The following is a 23,034-nucleotide window of genomic DNA, read 5'->3' as shown; positions in this document are numbered from 1 at the left end:
TTTGTATCTATTTATTATTTTTTTAATTCTAGTTCTCAAGCATGTTTTTAGCTATATGACACTATCTGGAATGTTTAAAACTCTTTAAAATGTTAATTTGTGTCAAACTAGGCCTGCTTCTCTTTTTAAAACTATACTTCCTATTTTGCTACGGTATACAATGCTCTTAAAATATTTATAAATTAAAGTTTAATGTCAATGTTCTTGAATCTTAAATATTACTCATAATTCGCTTTTGATTTCTAATTTAAATACTTCGCTACAACATAATATATATTAATTTTTTTTTTTATTTTGGTAACGTATTTAATTATGTCTATATTTAACTTTATAAGTTTGTTATGTAATTAATATTTATAACCAATATCACGGAAACTAACATTTTCTTATGCATATCATATGCACTGAGCTAACTTATAGATGAGGTAAACTTACAGAATAATATGCATTGACATAATTGAGATTTAACTAGCTGTAATACATAATAATTTATCCACTTTACTGTGTTATTCCACAAGCTAGAAAATTATCTAGAAAAATAATTACGTTTATAATTCCTGTACTTGGATACTAATTCTTTACAATAAAGAGAATTAAAAAATGAGTTAAATATTGTCGGCAAATGTAGGTTGATAAAACACTTTAGTTCTGATAAATATAATTGAAAATATAATTCTCTTTTTTCTCAATAACTTACCTAAATGTGGTCTAAAAGAGATTGCATTGAAATAAGATCAGCTTTTGTATCATGAAATGATACAAAAGCTTACACTATTTACTGTACCTTACATTATTTACTGTATTGCATATTTTTATAACTGGTATAATAAAGTATAAAATAAATAAATAAAAATATATTTTGAACATATAAAATATTTCTCATATTTCAAATCAAAGTTCCTCACGTATGATACTTGACCGTAGATTAGATAAAATGCCACTTCAATAATATTTTACATGACTAAACAAAATTTTCGAATATTTATAATAATTCACTCATTTATACTTTTTTTTATAATATGTAGTTACATCATGGAATAGACTGAATAGTCTAATGACAGAGTTATTCTATATTTATGACTAGCTGTGCCCGCAACTTCGTTCGCATGTACTATTTATAAGTTTACCACGTTTTTATTTTTTACGCCATCTATTATCGAGTAGAGTCAACACTATACTTGACAATAAACAGTTTTAAAAAAAATATTTTAAAATCCCTATTAAAGTAATTTTCTATACGCTTATCTAGTATATACTCATATTTAGGTTACTGCGAAAATTTCATCAAAATTCCTTTAAATATTTTTACGTGAAGTGATAACACCTGAAACAATCAGAAACCCACAAAACGGATAAATATAAAAAATCATTTATTTATTTATTTTTTCATACTCATTTTATTCATACACATATAAACAGCATTTCTAAAAATATTTAACGTGTAATTGGCTTTGCTACGATTTTATTATAATATGTAAAGATATCAATAAATGAAAATAAATAACAATTTTAATTACACTAATTACATTGTTTTAGAACAATTTAGAAAAAATAAATGTACTCCACACAATTTACCTAGATCAAGTACAAGCAGTTGTGTTTGCATAGCTGTGTTTCAGTTTGAATGGTGGGATATAGCAATGAATTTACAGGGTACAGAAAAATAACACCTGAGTCTTCACGAATGGCAACGCATGGGGGGGGGGGGCATCATGGGCGAAACATTATACTCTGTTATGTCCATGTTGCTGCTCATGTTTATAGGCAACGGTTACCACTTTTCATCAGGTGGGCCGTCAGCTTATTTGCCATTCTAAGTAGCATCAGAAAAGTACAAATAACGAAAACATTGGTCTACAAACCGTTCAGAAAAAACATATCATCGTACATAAATGGACACAACTTATATCTGAATATATATTGAAATATTCACATCTAAGTTCTTTTTTTATTTAACCATCATCATATTAATCGTTAACTGTCTACTGCTGACTATGTTCAGCCTAGATTTGCCAGTAGTCGCCTCGCTTGGCAAGCGAGTTGACAACTGCAGTTAGGCTTCGATGAAGTAGAGGAACGCTGCTGCTCGTCCCTCAATCATTAAATTGTCTTAGTCGTCTCTTATGACACCCACACTCATAAAAACCACAAAAAAAAATAAACAAGCATACCAAAAACCACAAAGATTTGTCTGAGATGCCATACATTCTTGCAGTGTAATACATATAACGTTACATATAAACCTAAACAACTTTATATATTACACCCGCATTTTCTCACTAAATCAAACAATAATAGTGAATACCCACATCTGCTATACAATCGCTGTGTCAACACAAATGCCACTCAAGACTGGTTAATACAAAGTATCTACAGGTCACTCAAAATATATTTTTTAATTAATATTCTTATTATCTTTATTTTTTTATTCAACTAAAATGACATACAAGCAGACGACCCACCTGACAGATGAAAAGTGGTAACCGTCGCCTATAGACATGAACAGTATCATGGACATAACAGAGTATACTGCTCGTGATACCCTTCATGCGTTGCCATTCCTGAGATATGTTATGCCACTGTTGTGTGTGTTATGTACCCTGTAAATTCACTGCCACATCCCAGTCTTCAAACCGAAAAACAGACATGCAAACAACCACTTCCCAGTAGAAACACGAGTGGGACAGATTTACCCTTGCAAACGACTTTTGTACACAGTCTCCCTCTGGTATTATGTATACTGGTATATTTGTAATTGGTATCGTTTTGGCAATACAGTAATGGTTGTTAGCGGCTGCATATCTAACTTTAAATAGGAGATTCTTAACTCGCTTTAATTTTTTTGCTGACTCACTAAAGTTATTTTAAATTTGTAATCGGTAGAATTTACCCGCATATTGGTCCCATGTTAATTGTAATGACTGAAGGCGACGACTTTTTTTGTGAACATTTTAAATCATGTAGAATGTATGGTCACATATCGAAATATTCTGAAAAAACCTTGTATCATAAATTACTAAAGGATATGTAAACAGATAATTACATGACTGTACATTTTATAATTGTGTTACAATCTCGACATAGTAGGATCACTGTAAGTAATAATTTGTTAAAGTATTCCACGGATAAATAAAGTATATTGTATACTTATATAATTATATTCCAACAAAGAGATAGAATACCAAAATGAACAAATTACTTTTTCGCTTCATTATCATTCAATAAATTATGGAATAATACATAATATAATTGCATTGTTTAAGCCACAAAATTTTGTTTATAATTTAAATTAGGTTTTTTATAAAGTAATTAATAAAGAAAATTAAGAGAGATACTAGAAAAACTTATTTATCATTCACCTGGTTTCTCTCGACCTTAGATAATATTTGTTTTTAGGTCCTAAAAGGAGAAGGTCTAAAAGATAGGTCTAAATACAAAAGAGATGTACCTAAATATCATATTTTTAATCGACTTCAAAAAATGTTAAAAATCTTAATTCAGATGTATTTTTTTTTTCTTTATTTTATGTTTGTTATCCCATAACTCGGTTAATTACAAAGCTATTTGAAAAATTCTTTTTTTTTTCTGAAAGAATATACTTCCAGATTGATACCATAAAAATGTTATCAAAATCGTTTTGGTAGTTTTGTTTTGTTCCATTATTATAAATTCCATAAGGTCTATTGTTTCAAAATTAATGTTGAATATAAAAACCTGGTATAAATAAAAACTACTGGCAAACCCCCATTTATGTAGGAGGCCTATGTTTAGCAGTGGACAGTTAACGGCCGATATGATGATGATAGAAAACCTGGGTTCATGCATTTTACCTTCGTGTGAAATAGCTCCGAAAAAGATTCTTATATAATTTACAAATTTTCTTCATAGACAAAAAGATAGCCTATCGTTGTTATCATTTCGGAATATCTATCTATCTTTGAGCAATACGTTAGATATCAGTGAAACTAAGGAATATTAGGCAAATGTGTTATTGAAAATTTTGTTTCAATATCCCCATACATTGTGTCCTAATCAGCCACATTGACCTCACATCACTCAATAAATTCCTACTTTTATGAGTGTGATAACAATAACAATATTAAGCAAATAATTTAATAACAATCCACAGAGACCGTAAAAATTGATTTTTAACACTTTACCTATATACATATGCATGTACCTATGTATGTCGCCCCAAAGGTATTTTAAGTTATACTTTAATATCATTTAATTATTATTTTATTTATTTAATATAAGAATATCTGTCTTATTCACAAAAACGTCAAACCTATTTTCGCTATTCAACTGTTTTATCTCTTTCTTTTGTACTAAGTACCTACTGAATTTAAAAAAAAAGGCAAAACAAAACAAATAGTTAAAATAGGTTTGCAAAAGGTTTTAGTTATTATAAATAAAGGGGTTAAATTCTCAATTCACATGAAAAAAAAACTAAACGAGCCACTCCTCTAACTAGTCGCTATGACGTTACAAAAGCAAACTACGAAACAAAAACAAAAGCAAATATCAAATCGATTTCTGCAACAACCCCCTTTGCAAATACCGTCCACTCATAAATCACCATTGCTACGTTGTTCCACCTTGAACGACCAAGGAGTGGAACTCTTCTAGTCTGTTTTCTACCTGAAAGACTGTAGTATTTAGAAGATATCTCCTGACTTGTTCAACATCAACCTCCTTTTTTATTCATAAAAACTAAAACATCCTACTAAACTATTTGAACTATTATACTGTTTTGTCATTTTCATTTAAACTGGGAATTTAGCATAAACGAAAAAAACGAAACAGTTCAATAGGTTTATAAGAGGTTTGACATTTTATTAAGAATAAGGGGAAAAATCTTGTATAGATAAAGTGAAAAAGCGTTATTTAATTTTACATGTAACACCTTAGACGTAATATAAAAAAAATTATCAAAATTAATTTATAACTGGTAAGGTAATTGTTTAACATAGCCAAAAAACAAACTCCTTTCGGTTGTCGTTTAATAACTCTTAAAAATATGTATATAAAAATAAAATCCTTACTTAATATTATAAATGTGAAAGTGAGTTTATTTATCACCTTAACGACTTAAACAATCACTATGAAATTTAGTATACACATACTATTTGGTATGGAGAAAAATATAGATTACTTTTTATGCCGGTCAGTAAACATATCCTCAGTCACACGGACGAAACGAGACGGTCGCGGATAAAAGCTAGTATGTACACAAAAATATCGGATTGTTAAAAAGTTTTTCATGCAGTACTTTGTGATTGAACTAAGTCGAAAGCATACTACAATACATTTCTAGCAATGACTAATTTTAGGCACTCAAAGGTATATTCATGAATATTTTTTACTTACAATTTTCCCTTTAACTAGCTTTTTCCCATGATTTTGTACATTACGATAAAAACTAATAAAATAAACCACTTCTAGATTCAGATGGCGTATCAAGATAAAATATATACCAAATTTTAAGTTCCACCTTCAAGAAAAGAAACGAAACAGTTCAATAGCTAAAATAGACTTATGAAAGATTTGACGTTTTTAGGAAAAAATAAATAATATGTATACCTATATATGTTTCTATGTCAATCGTATTTAATTTCATGCAGTAGTTTTTATCGTGACAAACCTACAGAAAGACGACAATTTTAACTATGTGTAGATATAAGGCCTTTTTCTCTTCAATAAATCACTCACCGAAGAGAATGGCAGGGTTACAATTCCCTTCTCATAATTAAAAAATATTAAGTATACACCAAACATTACGATTGATTAAGACGTTCAGGTACTAAGAGATAATAAAAAAACTCACTTTCACATTTATAATATAATAATAAGGATCACGTCATTTTTCATAATATATATCTACGAATGCATAATTAACTTAACAAATAAGTTATTTTTCTTGCTTCTCTATGACATAATTATATACTAATAGGCAACTATGCCTCTTGACTAATAGGAAATGTTCTGAATTATCGGTGAAAGTTATTTGCTCCAACTACGACAAAGTCCAATAAAAATAGGAACTATTGCTTTTCATCATGATTCAGAGTTAATAATATGACCGGCAAACAGTCTACTTTCTTCGACCTAATACAAAATCTAATTAGTAAGCTGTGGCATACTTTCGTTATACCGTGAAACAAGATTTTATATTGAAATATACTGCAATCTATTGCATTACATTTTCAATTTACTTAAAAAATCTCATTCCGACAATGTATTTTTTTTTTATTTGCATGAAGTTTTATATTTATCCGGTTACAACAAGAAAAAACTTTCTTAAAGTCTATATAAGGTGTGTGTTAATATATGTGCCACCTACTTAAAATGCTTGTACAATTTTGATGAATGTAGTGTCAATTGATTCGTTATTATTGTCAAAATGACGTAGGCTACGTTTTATATTTATCTCTAGATAAATAAATTAGATAATAGAAAAATCTTTAGTTTTTAAAGATTTTTCCTGTTAGTTACATATTCTTTTCATATTCTGATTATAATTAATTAATTACAAACAAGTTTTTAAAATAATTCAATTAAATAAAATATTGTAAGTAGTAAAAAATCTCTCCAAATATACAAAATAAAAATATTATACGTTATAAAGACTAAAAAAATGACACTGAAAATAAAGTTCACTTATTTTTAATCACCCAGTAACGTGTATTGTCAAACGAGCTGAAATCTCCTTACGACTTTTATAAAAATATACCTAATTTAATGAATTATAGACACAGTTCCATATATTGGCTACATTCATGCTTTATCCCACTATAATACTATTACATATATAATTTCAATTCCTCTATACAATAATGTAATTCGTTGGTTTTTATATATCATAACATATTTCTATTATACGACAAAAGAATAAAACTACTTCAGTGTTACTTAAAAAAGAGATCGAGCTGATAAAAGTTTTATTTACTTTTATCAGAGCTCGAAGCGAACAGTGGAGTGGAATTTTAATGGGATGCCAATGCATATTCAAAACCTATTGACATATTGGATAAATAATATAAATGAAATATTATCTTATTCAAATAATAAAATTGAAACTAGACGATGTCTGAACATGGGAGATAATAAAACCAATAAATGCCATAACAATAATTTCTATAAATTTTGTCTGTCTCTATGTTCGTTCCAGCATCACGCAAAAATTACTACACCAAATTTGATGCGATGTGTTTCATAGTTGTGTTACTGAAGGTTTAGTTTAAAATCTAATGTATGTTTTATCTTGATAGGCGCATCAAGAAGTATTATATGTTATTGATTTACCTACTTTTGAATGCATGCGTACGAAGCGGACAAAAAGATAGTCTTTAAATAAATGTATTTATCGCAAACATAACTTTATAATGCCCTTTTATTAATTATAATAATGTCTATAAATAACTCTTAATATGAAAGCGAACTGTGACAAACAATCTCCTTAAGAGGTTTTGCAAGACAAAGGAACAGAATAATGTAACCATTCGGGAATTGAAGTATTTTTTATATCGACATTTTGTTACAGATTTTCGTATCGTATCGTATCTAAGACGTCTTGTCATTTACCACTTACTTAATACATTAATTATTGGATATGTACCTGTAAGTCAATCAACCAAAAAAAACTTCAATTATGACAAATTAATATAACTCAAATACGGTAGCAAATAGTATGTAATAATATATGGGAATAATCACCGATCGATTGCATAGGTATTTAATTACGATCTATCTATCCTATTTAAAAGCTGCGCTATTGTCGGTGGAGCTCTTGCCACTTACTACGAATTTCCTGCGAATCTCTTTACCTCTTGATACGACCCAACACCAACTTTTTCCTTGATCTGCCTGAGTTAACTATGCCTTAGGCTCCCTTTTTCCCTTCCGTCTATCTTACCTTCTATTATAATGTTTATAAGTTCATCGTGTCGTATCATGTATCCTAACATTTTCCCCCTTCTGACAGAAGAAAGTCCGTCAGAAGGGAAAAAAATTTAATTACAGATATAGTTATGAAAATTGTTTCAAAATTGACGATAATGTAGGTATTTATATACATGATGAATCGCGTGTAAAATACATTTTTAAAAATGTCGATGAATTGACAATTTAAAAATTATATAAAATTGAAATGGGACGCTTAAAAATGAATGAAATATCAACTGTAAATATGTATATTTTTTCTTTGCTACAGAATCAATTCAACATTTGATCAGTAATTTTTCCACTGCAATATAATATAAAAAAGCACTTATTAAACCACAGAAACAATCTTTTATTCAAATCTATTTCTGTGAATCAATGTACGGCTTTGTATGTGTTATCACTAGTCTGTTGGTCTTATCATATACATCCTCAATCACATTTATTCACAGATACATAAATTATAGAAGGTCGCCAATTAAAAGTATAAAGTCTAAAATCGATTGTATACTAATAAAGTTAGAGTATACTTTGCTCTGTAAAAATAATAGCAACTTTAATCGCGATAAAACACCGATAAACGACTACATGTTCCGTAGACACATTAGATAGATTTTTTATTTAGAATTTAGAATTCTGTCTTCAATAGGTATAATTTCACTCCCCAAGCAATTTTTGCCCTGCATAAGAAAACGGCAGCTTCAATCGTCACAAAATATGTGAGTTAACTAATGACCTAATTTTTGCAAAAAAAAATATCAAAATCGGTTCAGAATTGGCTTTTTATCTATATTCATTGAAGCTATAAAAATAAAGACAAATTGCTTAGGTAACTTCTTCATTTAGACACTTCTTCCTCCTTAACATAACACTTAAGAATATTAATTCTAGTAGGACTTAGTACCTACTATGTAAGTTGCAATTTATAAAAAAAAATATTAATAATATGTCAGTAATATTCAACAAACATCTTATATATAATATTTCAATCATTCCATAATAATAATTCAGATATATTAATTATAACCTTCAAATATTTCGATTGTTATCATCAGTCAATATTGTTAATTGTCTGGAATGGATTAATGAAAATGTATTTTTCATCAAAACCAACACAAACCAGGATGATCAATCATATCTTCGAGGGCTGGCCATTTTTGGGGCTACAGTTAAGATGATTCATGAGTCATGATATATATGATTAAACTTTTAAATGATTAAATAGGAAATGTCCTTTATTGTTCAACTCTTCTCTTACAATTACAATTATTTAATACAAGGGTTCAAATATGTAACATGAAATACGACTATATGAAATATTAAATTCGAAACAAAGGCAGTAATAAGACTTTGTTCCAAAAAAGAACACTGAAATCAAAAACGAAATTAATATTGGCCATTTACGAAAATAAACTTTAACAATTTCAAAAATATTTATATTTTTATGTTGCACGATGAAATCGCGTAACATAAAAATAATATACAATAAAAAAAAAGCTGCTCCTTTTTGACGACGATTAAATTTCAAAAACTGCAAAAAACTACTAAGAAATAGCCATATATGTATTATTAAGTCTGTAAATAAAAAAGTAATCAAATCACCACGTCATCACGCGTTGTTCCCGACACGGCGCTATTAGGGCTGTCACTCGGAGTAAAGATAATGGTTATTTCGCGAAAAAGCTGACGCTTCTGTCACGACGCTTCATTAGGGAGCGAGTGACCTCCGTCTTCTAACTGGTGATTAGATGCTTATCCTTTTGTTTTTCTTTTGTTACATTTTTTACATTATTATTATATTTTTTATAAGTTTTTGATAAATACCCGCCACTTTGTCAGCTTTGCCTCCCTCGCTTCCATTTATCATTTAAGTACGTAGAATGTCTCATTATTTATAATTGAATATAATTATTGTATTCATGCTGGTCATTGTAATCACTGTTGCGGTTTTTCTTCTCATGACGTGAAATGCTTATAAATATAAATATAAGTAACAAAACACAAACAACACGTATTTATCTTTTTATCTGATGGTGCAGTCACCGCAAATGAACAAAGAGCATAAATCATGAAGTAGTACTTACGCAATAACCGATTATACTACACCCAAAACATTTAAATTTTCATTAATGCATACTTATTGACTTTTTTAACATGTTGATACTTTCAGTTATTTAGAAGTTCTGCTATATCGTAAAAAGCGCAAAAGTTACTAGGCCAGACTTATACAAGTTAGTTACATACATGCAAACTAAAAATAACAAATATAATTATTTAATTATAATTGTCTTTATATTTATAAAAATTGAACAGCGTGTCACTATTTCGGTTTGATATACCTATTATTTATGATGAAAGTTTTGAGTCCAAACTACGTATTCTTTTTATGAGGTATTACTAAATAGACAATAGCATTACTTTGCAGTTGTGTTTACATACATTAATATATATTACATGTTATATATTATATAAATATTCGATATACACACATGTCGTGTCAAAAGACCCCATTAAATTATAATCTGTAATAAATTATATTTACCGAACACTGGTAAAATATTCAGATGTGCAAACACACAGACTTGATAAATTACATTTACGCACCTACAAGCTACTACATTACATAAAATACATTATATGAACATTATTTATTGTAATAACAAAGTTGCAATTTGTTATTTTTACAACAAAGTGAACGAGACAAGTGCATGGCGCATGCATTATGATAAACTTAGTAACGCTGTATGTATGCGTACATAACTACGTAAATTAAATTAATTACCACATTATAGCACATATTAATATTTTGTTTTTTAATTTTAACAATAGTTATTCTAATTACAGGCAATCTAAAATGGAAATCGATAACTCCTTTTTAAGGAATTATTGTACTATGGAAACTTAACTTTTGTTCCAAAGCAACAAATCGAAAACAATGAATCGAAAAATAACAACGAAATGCAAGCCTTCCATACCAATTTAATGATCATGTTTGTTTACGAAAAATGTATGTTAAACCCACGTAATAAATTGCTACTATATAGTGTTCCTTTTATAACAATAAAATATGCTAAAAACATATTTGTCTTTCGTCTTTACATTAATAACAATAAATTATTCTTCATTATTTAGTAACTCGATTGCAATGTATAAAAAATTTATTAAGGATAGTATGAAAACTTCATTGTGATTATGAGTATATATTTGCATCTTAGTATTTTTTTATCATTGTATTTTATGTATTATCTGCTCTGTTTTTAATAGTTATTACTTTATTGGTTACTAACTTGCATGAATGGATGTTTGTTACTTTTTCATGAATAAACTACTAAATGGTCTTGAATAAAATTTGAATAAATGAAAACTCTTTATTGTACTTTTCAAAGAATGGCACAGATTATAAAGATTAACAATATTGGCATAGACAAAATGAATAATTAGTTCTATAAACTCATATAAGCCAGATAAAGAGGTAACAATAGAAAGCTTTATCGCTAAATAACGATCTCTTCCAGGCAACCTTAACATGGAGAGGAATAATTAAAATTGGGTCAAGACGTAACAAAAAAGTAATAAGAAATTTGGTGCACGGATAGGTTATATCCTAACTTAGTAGATGTCTACTTTATATACTGATTTACACGGATGTAGCCTCAGGATATAGCTATTTATTTAATATTTTATTTGTCGTATTTTTTTTATTTAATTCCACTGATGGAATAGTTAAAAAAATATTAATTATTTCGGTTTAAATTTGTACATACCAAAACGATACCTTCCGTGAGCGTTTATTATAATTGTAGTTGTGATATTAATTCATTTTAGTTTACTTATTCTTCTTCTGCTAAGTATTCGTACGTATCTCTACCGAAAAAAGAAGGTTATTATAAACGAATATGTTCGTACTAAAATATTAAATATTTTGCTTTTGGTATCATTTACATAATCATAATTTACATAACGATACCTATAAAACTCAAGAAATATTACAATATACATACATATTATTGTGTATAATATTATCAAGAAGATACTTGCTTATTTAATTTATAACATTGAGAACGTTGCACGAGATCAAGGAAATTGTAAGTAATGAGTCACTGATTTATAGAATACAAATCGTTTTCTACAGCTTTACTTGCATAAATAATAATAAAATGTGCCTTCTATATTATATGAATAGTCAATCTGTGTAATATATTTAATCAACTTTTATTTTAAAACTTTTAAACGTTACTAAGTAACAAATCTGTCTTTCAAAGATCTGTACAAATTTTCAGATTTATCTACAAAAAGATATAAAGAATAATTAACACATTTCTAAATGCACTACATTTTCGTTTAGTATTAAATAAGTATAATTTATATTTTTATCTGTTTCCCGTGGCTTTGTGGATTAGTATTTAAAATGTAATATTTGTTAAGCTATATCTTACCAGTGAACGAAATTTTGTACAAATCCATTCAGCCGTTTAAGCGTGATCGAATAACAAACGTCCAAACAGAGGGAGACTTTACTAGAGGGAGACTTTGTACAAAAGTCGATTGCTTGGGTACCTCTGTCCCATTCGTGTTTCAACCGTGAAGCAGCTATGTTTGCATGGCTGTGTTTCGGTTTGAAGGGTGGGATATGGCATGAATTTACTGGGTACATAGGAATAACACCTGAGTCCTCAGGAATGGCAACGCATGGGGGGATATAACGCATAATACTGCTCATGTCTATAGACGACGGTTACCACTTTCCATCAGGTGGACCGTCAGCTTGTCTAAGATGTACAAAAAAAAACAACTAGACATACTTTCACATTTATAATATTAGTACGATAACTATTTTATTCTGTCTCTGTTTTCATTTCATAATAAATAAGTATAACTTCATACTTATGTTTATAAAATAAATAAAGTTTATTCAATTCCTAAGAGCACTTTATTTACGTTTAATATTAAATGAATATTCTTTTACTCTTAGTAAATACATATATTTTATTCCACTCTTAAATGTACTCTATTTTTATTTAATATTAAATTAGTATATTTTTATGTTTATTATTCCAGCTACCTTGATCACGGCGGCGGCGGGGACAACCGTTGGATGGACTTCACCCACACTGCCAATACTGCTGGCAGAAGATTCACCAATACAAACTACTCCCGACCAGAGCTCATGGATCGCTTCCCTCATGATACTATGCTCCGGTAATTAATAAATAAATAATTCAAAAATAACCCTGGCCGTCACACAACGCCATCTACTCCCAAACTAAACAAAAACCGCCGTCTTATACGAGGTCTGTCCGGAAAGTTCGTATAAAAGTGTTCTGGAATGCGAGAAAGAGGAGTGGGGAGGCCAGGTAAGCGCAGGACCCCTTCCTTATGTCCCTAACAATGCTTCAGTTCTGGTCTGACCGCCGTGCGGTGCGAACTTTGTCACGCCATCTGTGAAGTTACCTCTTAACGAAACCCCGTCGGCATGGAGCCCGCTTCCGTTGAAGAGCAGCGCGTCGTAATCAAGTTTCTCTCGAAACTCGGCAAGAATGGCCGTGAAATTTTTGCCGATCTCAGAACAGTAAAATCCCAAAGCAAAGAGTGGAAGACATCCGGGGAACCACGAACAAAAAATCAAGAAAATCCCGCTCAAATGTCAAGACAATGTTGATTGTTTTTTTCGATGTTCGGGGGATTGTCCATCAAGAATTCGTCCCTCCAGGCCAGACAGTTGATGGAAAATTCTACGTCGATGTGCTCAGACGCCTCAAAGCTCGTGTGGCACGAATTGGCGCGAGAGGGGCGTTGGATTCTTCACCACGACAATGCCCCTGCCCACACCTCTCTTGTTGTCCGTGAGTTTTTGAGTAAAAATTCCATTACGGTGACCGAACACCCCCCCTATTCGCCGGATTTGGCCCCGTGTGACTTCTTCTTGTTCCCAAAAACCAAATTGGTACTTCGGGGGCGGCATTTGGGGGACATAAATGAGATAAAAAAAGCTACGACGGGGCAGCTGAGAAACCTACAACCAGAGGACTTTCAAGGAGCCTTCTCACAGTGGAAACGGCGTTGGCACAAGTGCATTATGTCACAGGGGGAGTACTTTGAAGGGGATAAAATTGATTTACCTGAATAATTGTAAAATAAAATTTTTAAAAAACTTTTATACGTACTTTCCGGACAAACCTCGTACATGTTGTAAAGAAAAAATTGTTGTAAATAAAACAACAATTGGATTGTTTGTTGTTTGCATGATTACAATGTTAAAGAGGCATAGCGTAACACTTTAATCATCAAAAGAGTATTTTCTATTTATTTAAATTTCATTCTTTAATTAAAAAATACAGTTATGAACGAATACAATAGAATAAACGAAATCATAGTTTAATGGAATATTGTATCACTGAACATATTGTAGTAATTTGTCATATCAAAAATTTTTTTAAGCAAAAAGATGTAACACTTAGATTAGATTATTCAACATCTTTCGTGATTTCGTAATATCCCTAAGTACTTCATGAAATACTTAATATTCTCATTTAACTGCAACGTACAGACTTCTAAGATAAATGAGATTACTATTAAATAAATAATGCAATCCTTACTAATATAATAAATGTAAAAGTGTGTTTGTTTGTTTTTTATCGGCTAAGAGATTTTAATGGCTATACCAATGACTATAACATTTAGTGTACACGCACTTATATGACATGAAAAAGGATATAGGTTACTTTTTATCCCACCAGTTTTATAAATTGTGCAGTTAAAATATTATTATGATTTCATATACATTCTATTTTGTGTCTATTTTCCGTCTAGATTTTTATATAATACGGAAGTTCTTCTATGTATTAATATTATTATCAAATTCATCGTACTAAAATAGAAACTTGATATCTTAGCAATTGCACCTTGACAGCGGTCCATGTCGACCTCAGTTATCAAAACGTCGCTCAACAGTAAGAAGCTTTACCTTCAGTTAAGGATTCTTTAATTATTAATATTGATCAGTAGCATTTTCCGTATATATTTACATTACGATTTAATTGTCTCATGACTGTCAATATTGTAAATATAATAAATACAATACGTTCAAAGACAATCTCTATATAGTATAAAATAAAGTCGCTTTCCGCCGACTGTACGCTTAGATCTTTTCAACTACTAAACGGATCTCAATGCGGTTTTCATCAATAGATAGATTAATTCAAAAGGAAGGTTTATAGGTATAGTTTAATATTATTTTGCTTTAATTTGTTGAAATATTACGACAATTGTCCAAGAGGGAGACTTTGTACAAAAGTCGATTGCCTGGGTCTTTTTTCATTCGTGTTTCAACCGTAAAGCAGTTGTGTTGGCATGGCTGTGTTTCGGTTTGAAGGGTGGAATATGGCGTGAATTTACATGGTACAGAAGAATAACACCCGAGTCCTCAGGAATGGCAACGCATGGGGGGTATCATGGGCGAAACAGTATACTCTGTTATGTGCATGGTACTGCTCATGTCTATAGGCGACAGTTATCACTTTCTATCAGGTGGGCCATCTACTTGTTTGCCATTCTAAGTAGTATAAAAAAAAGAAAAAAAAAGATTACAAAAGAAATCAAATCGACTAAGAGCTATTAGGAGGATTATATAGGACTGCAAAAAAGTCAGTGATGGCGTTCTATACTGTACAGATAGCTTTCTATAATAATTTAAATAATTTTGTCTAATAATACTTTGGTTTGAGTTTTTTTTTTTTGTATTTAATATAAAATTATTTCAATAATCTGGCATAGACTGACCAGTGAAAGAATTTTATGGAGATGGATACTCAAAAGAGAATCGACTCCAAAAGACATGAACCAACATATCTGCTCATAGTCGGGAAAAGACTGATCGCATGATGAATACCAATAAAAAAAATAATATACAATGTAAAAACGATAATATTAGCATTCTCTCAAAGGAACGTTTTACCAATTAAACTGAATATTTTTTTCTGAAAAAAAAGACATATGTCGAAACGCGACAAAAATTTTCAACAAACAAACGCACATACCACGTATTTAATTAATACGGGACGCATAAATATTTTTTATATATTTTCAAGTCTTGTGTCATTGAGAAAAATATTCAATTCCTTGTTAACACTCCTTTAAAAATATGATACTTAATGGATTTCTTTCTGTATCATACTAGATTTTGTATTGAATTGTAAAATATTTTTTGTGCATATTTTACATTACTACTCTTAATATTACTAACTTGTACTAATTTATGCTCAATTGCTAACTTTCAGCTGCCAGTCCTATTCCAGCGGCGTACCTAGCAGACAGAATTGGCAGAAAGAAGACCCTCCTTCTTGCAGCAGTACCTTATATTCTCGGCTGGATTCTTATTATGCTAGCTAGCAATGTAGCCACGATTTACGCGTCGCGTCTAATCTCAGGATTGGGCTACGGCATTGCATACACAACGGCTCCGATGTACCTTGGAGAAATTGCATCTGATGAAGTCCGAGGAGCTATGGCCACTCTTATTACGGTTATGTCAAAGGTATTTTATGTTATATTTATTTACTAGCTATTTCCTGCGGCTTTGCCCACGTGAATCAGTATATGAATACTTTATCTTATGTGTTCAGTTAGAATATAACCGATTCTTGTACAAAATACGTCAAAGATCTTGACATAGTTTTACATTTATAATATTAGTAGTATCAACGAAAACCAATCTCTTATGTTATTTCAAAATAAAAAGTCACCTTCTTAAATCTTCACATTATCTTATCGCGTCACTGCTACCTGTCATATTAATATGTATTTGTATCTCATTGGATTCCCTCTTTTATATGTTAAGATTCCTAACTTGTCAATCATAGTCATGATTCGACAATTTCCGTAACGGTAGATTTTTATTGGATAAACTGATATATATACCAAGATATTGCACATTACTACTTACTATAAATTTAGATACAGGAAGAAGTGCATTATTTTATTATTTATTCATTTTAAATATTTAAATATGAATTAATTAATAAATATGTTACATAACATATTATTAAAAAAGTTGTTAATATTTCATTGGCGGATATTTTATCTGCGGTGGTTAATAATGCCTTAAAAAGTGTGTTAGCTTTGGTAATTCCTACATATGTATTTACAGAATACTGTTTGTATACAATCCTATACCTCTAATTGTATACCTCTTTTTCTTCATAATATCTATAGGCATAATATATATATATAAACGGTTGCCACTTTCCATCAAGTGGGCCGTCAGTTTATTTGCCATTCTAAGTTGCATAAAAAAATCAATGCACTTTATTTATAAGACATGTAAAGATTTTCGATGCAACTTTTAATATAAAAAGAAACTTTTTTTTACGTTTCTAGGACGTTTGTTTTTTAAACTTTCGCGTTGTTTACGCATAAATTGAATACACTATAGGGACTTAAAGCAATGAAAATTTTCACAGATAAATAGTACCTACATACCTGTTTCTTTATTGCCGACGTTTCAGTACGGTTTGCACCACGTCGTGATCGACAATACACACGACAATACTATCATGACCACGACATTTTTTCATCGCATTAAATTTATAGAATAATATAAAAAAATATAGAAAATTTAAATGTTAATGGTTACCCTACCCAATGCAAAATATATTTAAATAAAATTATAATACAATTTAAATGACCTATAGAAATCGAAAAATATGTATATTTTTTTATTTTAATCCAGTTGCTCTTAGATTAAAAAAAAAATTATAAAATTATGATGAAATCATAATAAATAAAGAAATATTATGATTAAAATTTTTCACCTACTGACATTCCCATTGTCAAGTTGTATATAAATAATTAAGATAGATATTCTATAATATAGGATATGATATTCCTAAATAAAAATATTCTACGGGTTTCAAGAGATTCTCAAAAGTAACACTTTTGAGATTTGTATAAGCAGCTTTGGGTGTCATTTCGCCACATAAGATTTTTAAAGGACAAACCAAACAACCTGCAGTTGTTGACCTTTTTTTCTACTTGCTCAAAAATTGTTTCATTATTAAACACAACAACGATTCCCTGTACAGTTTCATTTATTTATTTTCCTAACGTTATACAGAACAGAACTTAAAAACTTATTTTTTATTATTCTTGAAATATGAAAATTTATATACACAAGAAACATATGTTTTACTATTTTACTTAGTATGGTACTTTTTAAAAGTATTCATTTATTATTCTCAGACTACACAAAGTGCAATTTAAAATTACATTATCTTTTCCTAATAAAAGTTTGTTCTTATTTACCCAAAATAGCAATTAACGACCTCGTATAGTTTAAAAGTTGTAAAATTACTTATCCAATATTTTGTTTTACTTGGCCGTCATTTACATTATTTCCTGACTCGACTGTAATCTATTATTTCGGAACCTTGGCAAGTCACGATGTCGCTTTTTATCTCTCATTTTTTATTATTATTTTTATTTTTTATTATATAGGTATGTAGTCTTTTTAATTTTTACCGATATATATTTTACCTTTTAACTACCTACTTATACAGTTATAATTATATTATTATATATTTTAATAGCATCAATTTTTTACTTCAATAAATCTACGTGTTTACTTAAAAAATAAAAAAAAACAAATCTTTTAAGATTAAAAACTTATTCATATGTTTTTTTTTTTCAGTTTGGCATTTTATCACAGTATTGCATTGGCCCGTACGTATCTATGATGGGGTTAGCAAGCTTCAACATTGCAATACCGATACTCTTCGTGGTGACCTTCAGCGCCATGCCAGAATCGCCATATTATTTCATAAAAGCTGGACGAACAAGGCAAGCAGAATTATCTTTAAAAAAACTACGAGGCAAAGACTACATAAGAGAAGAGCTGGAAAGCATGACAGCTTTAGTGAATGACAATATGAAAGAAAAGAGTCGCTGGAAGGACTTACTTATAGTAGGAGGGAACAAAAAAGGTCTTCTAATATTACTCGGAATATACTTCACACAGCAGTTTTGCGGAAGCACTGCCATTATATCATACGCTCAGCAAATATTTGGAGCGGCTGAAGGCGGTTTAGGAGCTAAGGAATCTTGCATCCTTTTTGGATCCGTACAGCTTTTGACATCAGCAATATCTTCCCAACTCGTGGACAGATTGGGAAGGAAACCACTTTTGCTGGTGTCATCATGTGGCGTCGGCTTGGCCAACGTCATTATAGGGGCGTACTTCTTTATGAAACACGAGAACAGCGAATACGTTGTTTCTCTTCGATTCATTCCTATTATTGTGATACCTATATTTATATTTTCATATACCATAGGATTAGCCACAGTGCCTTTTGCTATTACTTCGGAAATATTTCCAACAAATATAAAGTCCAAGGCCACATGTGTTATTCAAATCTTTGTGGCCTTGATGACGTTCGCGGTTACAAAATTGTACCAAGTAGTAGCTGATTATTTAGGAAATTATGTAGCATTCTGGGGCTTCGGACTACTGTCTGTAGCTGGTGTGATATTCATTTTAATATATTTACCAGAAACAAAGGGTCAATCGTTTGCGGCCATACAAGAGAAACTGTATTCAACAAATGAAAAAGTGGTGTATGATAAGAGAGACAATCCATTAGGAAGAGTTAGAATAACTCTTTGACATTGAATTACACTCGAATGATCTCTACATTTATTTTAATTGATAAATTTACCATTAATAATATATTAAATGTAAAATACTAGGTACTTAAGATTTTTTTACTTAAATTATTATACTTACTTTCCGTCCGTTTATTTTTGGATCACTATTACATACATAATCGTCGTTATGTTGTACTTACAAATATTATATCGGATGTATAAGTTACTTTTGTTACAATAATGTTTTTAAAAATTTAGTAGTAATCTGCATTTTAATATATATATATATTCTTTATTGCACAAAAACATACAGTAACAACAATAAGTTAATAACAATGTTAGCAAAGGCGAACTTATCTCTAAAAGAGATTTCTTCCATAATATAATATATGCATATAGTGATTCATATTTAATAAACGAGACGGTAAAATAAATATGCATACATTCATACCTGTTACACGTGTCTCCCGTTAGGGTAAGCAGAAACAATGGAACGCCAAATGCTTGGATTCAAACAAACATTTTTCGCTTCTTCCACATACTACTTACTTACTTTTAATATGTACCATCTTCAACCAAATAAGCAACGTGCTTATTTGGTCGGCATACGTCCATCTAGGACGGCCCCTACCAATATCTCCATTCATTCTTGCTCAATAAATCTCTTTCGTAATTCTTCTTTCATCCATTCTCTCCATGTGGCCAAAGCAACGCAACATTCCCTTTACGATTTTTGTCACTACATCGTCTTTCAGTCCACACTTCTCTCTAATCACACTGTTTCTTACTTAATCTTTTATTGCAATACCATACATACTTCTCAGAGCTCTCATCCCTAAATCATTTATCTCACTTTCATGCTACTTCTGCCATACCCACGATTCGCTTCCATACATGAGTGTTGATATCAGTACTCCCTACGTATATCATTGACCATGAAATTATAAATTTCGTTTTAAAAATCAGATAAGAAATCATATTTAGTACTAAACTTGAGTATCATAAAGAACTGCAATCGTGAGCCATTGTTAAGAGCACATTTATATTTTCTGTGTATTGTATGGTTCAAACGCAGTATAGATATTTTGAATATAATTAATATATACTATTGTATAGTTACGTCTACTTATATCAACTTCCTTATCTGATTTAATTGCTATACATTATTACTTAATATATGTTATTTTATACAATGCTATGTAATTAATATATAGTTATAATGGTATGTTCTTATGGGACCAAAATAGACTTTTGTCTCGAATTTACAGGTTTATTATCTCCTTATAGAGGAGATTGGGTCTGTTTGCGTAGATTTAAATATTAAAAACAGACTAGTAATATAGGGCGTAGCGAACATGGGTGATATCGCATTATAGTTTTTAACATATTTTGTGTACATTAGTTTGTAATATACTAAATATTTTAAATAATATACAAACAGGCAACACTAACAGCCAATTACACAGTCAAGTAAATAACTTAGTGCAATTGTAAAATACCTCAACAACCAGAGATAATTATGTACTTGTTTAATTTTATCAAAAACTAAATTATCCCTACAAACTAAGTGAGTAAATAATTTTCTATATTTAGCTTTAAGTACTACCTAATATTAATACACAGTAGTACGTCAAATATTCGTTTGTTCACTTCTTTTCCAGTTTAAAATTCTGATTTCAGTGTCTCTAACATAACATTTATCATGGATAAATATCCTACAATAATCCTCTAAAGATTTTTATTACAAGATAAAATAATTAGTAAATCAGAATAACTAGTCTACTTCTCACCGCTCCACAACAAACGTAATTTAATCCTGTAAAAACCTGATAAACAAAGGGGAGGTCTATTAGAAATACATGCTAAAAGTTATAAAAACACTTATTGCATCTACTACTTAAATAATAATTATTTATTTTTGAATATTATAGTATTAAATCGCTAATAACGGCTGAAATGTCTGTAACATTAGATACTTACTTGTATATCGCATAACATGTTGTGCATACGACATGCATCACAATATTCATAAGTATATTGGTATATTTAAATGTATTTATATATAATATATATAAGATAGAAATCTTAATAATATATCACACTACGTAAAAATCTTGGGTATATCTATCCTGTGTATATTTTGTTAGTCGTGGAAGCGGTGTAAAATTTACATGTCTTGTAATGGTTGAAAATAGAATGGTAACCCCGCCTAAGCTATTGTAGCTGGCAGGGTACCAGATAGGGATGACGGGGGGGGGGATGAAACCAGGTCAGGTTATCATGACTAATTCACTAGGAATTAATGGCGATGTTTTCGAAGTAGGACAACGTGGAGATCTACCTGGCAGACTGTATTGTTAGCATGAGAGCATGCAATCCTTTCTCCTTAACACATGAGGATCCCTTTATACATATATCACAATGTTATAAAACCAGAGTATTAGGTACAGATCATACTAAATCAAGGTCTAATATATAATTATACTATGACTAATAAAAAGCAATATAATCGCATCAGTGTTATAATAAAATATTTTGTCTTCTCGTGTATATTATATACTTATATACAAATGTTAATACCTAAGATGCCTTATAACATAAATATAAACATTATCTAATGACCTAGATATTGACTTCTATGTGTAGAATAAATAGAAGTCAGTGTGCAAAGAGTAAATAAATATGTATGTAAAGCACTTATTTATTTTTAAAAGCCTAGAATTGTGTGATGTTATGAGTATTTATAACTAAACAAAGCATTATAGATTGAGTATATCTAGTATAAACTTTACGTGTACTCTCTACTATTTTTTTAAACTATTACGTTTTTATTTTTCAGTTAAACGTATAGGGTCGCTAAACTGTGATCTTAAATAATAAAATTTATGCAAAATATCGTATTTTTATCATTGTTTAAGTATAGGGTATTGTAATTACGTGTTGTATGTTAAAAAATGTTTACCTATAAATAAACCTATTTTCTTAAATGCTGAGTGTCATATTTTATCTACTTAAGTATAAACGTTAGTTATAAGTCAAATGCATCTGTTATTCATTATTACTATTTGAAACAATAAAATATAATATTTTCCAATTACACCAAACAATTGGATAAATTAAAAGAACAGTGCCGTTTTAATTAAATTATTGTTAAAAATATATAATTTCCGTTATATCAATCCAGTATATTATATACGAATTAAAAGCAACATATTGAATTTTAAATAAAACTTTATGCATAGTGTTATAGAACTGAATCAAATAAAATGAAAAACCAACATGTCTATAAATATATTATGTACTTACCTACACACGTGTTTATGTATTTTCTAATATTTCGCATTAATTTCTTGATCTCCAAACTAATACTCCCATAACAAAGGATTGTGTTATAAGAAATACAGGTAACGAACGCATACAAACAAATACAAACTCTAATTTAGAAAAGTTTATTTA

The 23,034-nt window shown here is 29.8% G+C and overlaps 1 protein-coding gene across 1 annotated transcript in view; it reads left to right on the top strand.

The window, feature by feature from the left end:
- LOC113518096 (facilitated trehalose transporter Tret1-like) overlaps positions 1-22,703 on the top strand; it is a 29,786-nt gene extending 7,083 nt beyond the window's left edge. Inside the window, exons 2-4 of the mRNA XM_026902863.3 lie at positions 13,000-13,140; positions 16,218-16,474; positions 18,626-22,703. Coding sequence (XP_026758664.1) covers positions 13,000-13,140; positions 16,218-16,474; positions 18,626-19,597 — 1,370 coding nt within the window. The 3' untranslated portion in view covers positions 19,598-22,703. The remainder of the gene's footprint in view (positions 1-12,999; positions 13,141-16,217; positions 16,475-18,625) is intronic.
- Positions 22,704-23,034: the final 331 nt, after the last annotated feature.

Source organism: Galleria mellonella, unplaced genomic scaffold, assembly GCF_026898425.1.
Source record: "Galleria mellonella isolate WM207_F2 unplaced genomic scaffold, CSIRO_AGI_GalMel_v1 utg132, whole genome shotgun sequence".
Taxonomy (NCBI): Eukaryota; Metazoa; Arthropoda; class Insecta; order Lepidoptera; family Pyralidae; genus Galleria; species Galleria mellonella.
This window is presented reverse-complemented; position numbering and strand designations above follow the sequence as displayed.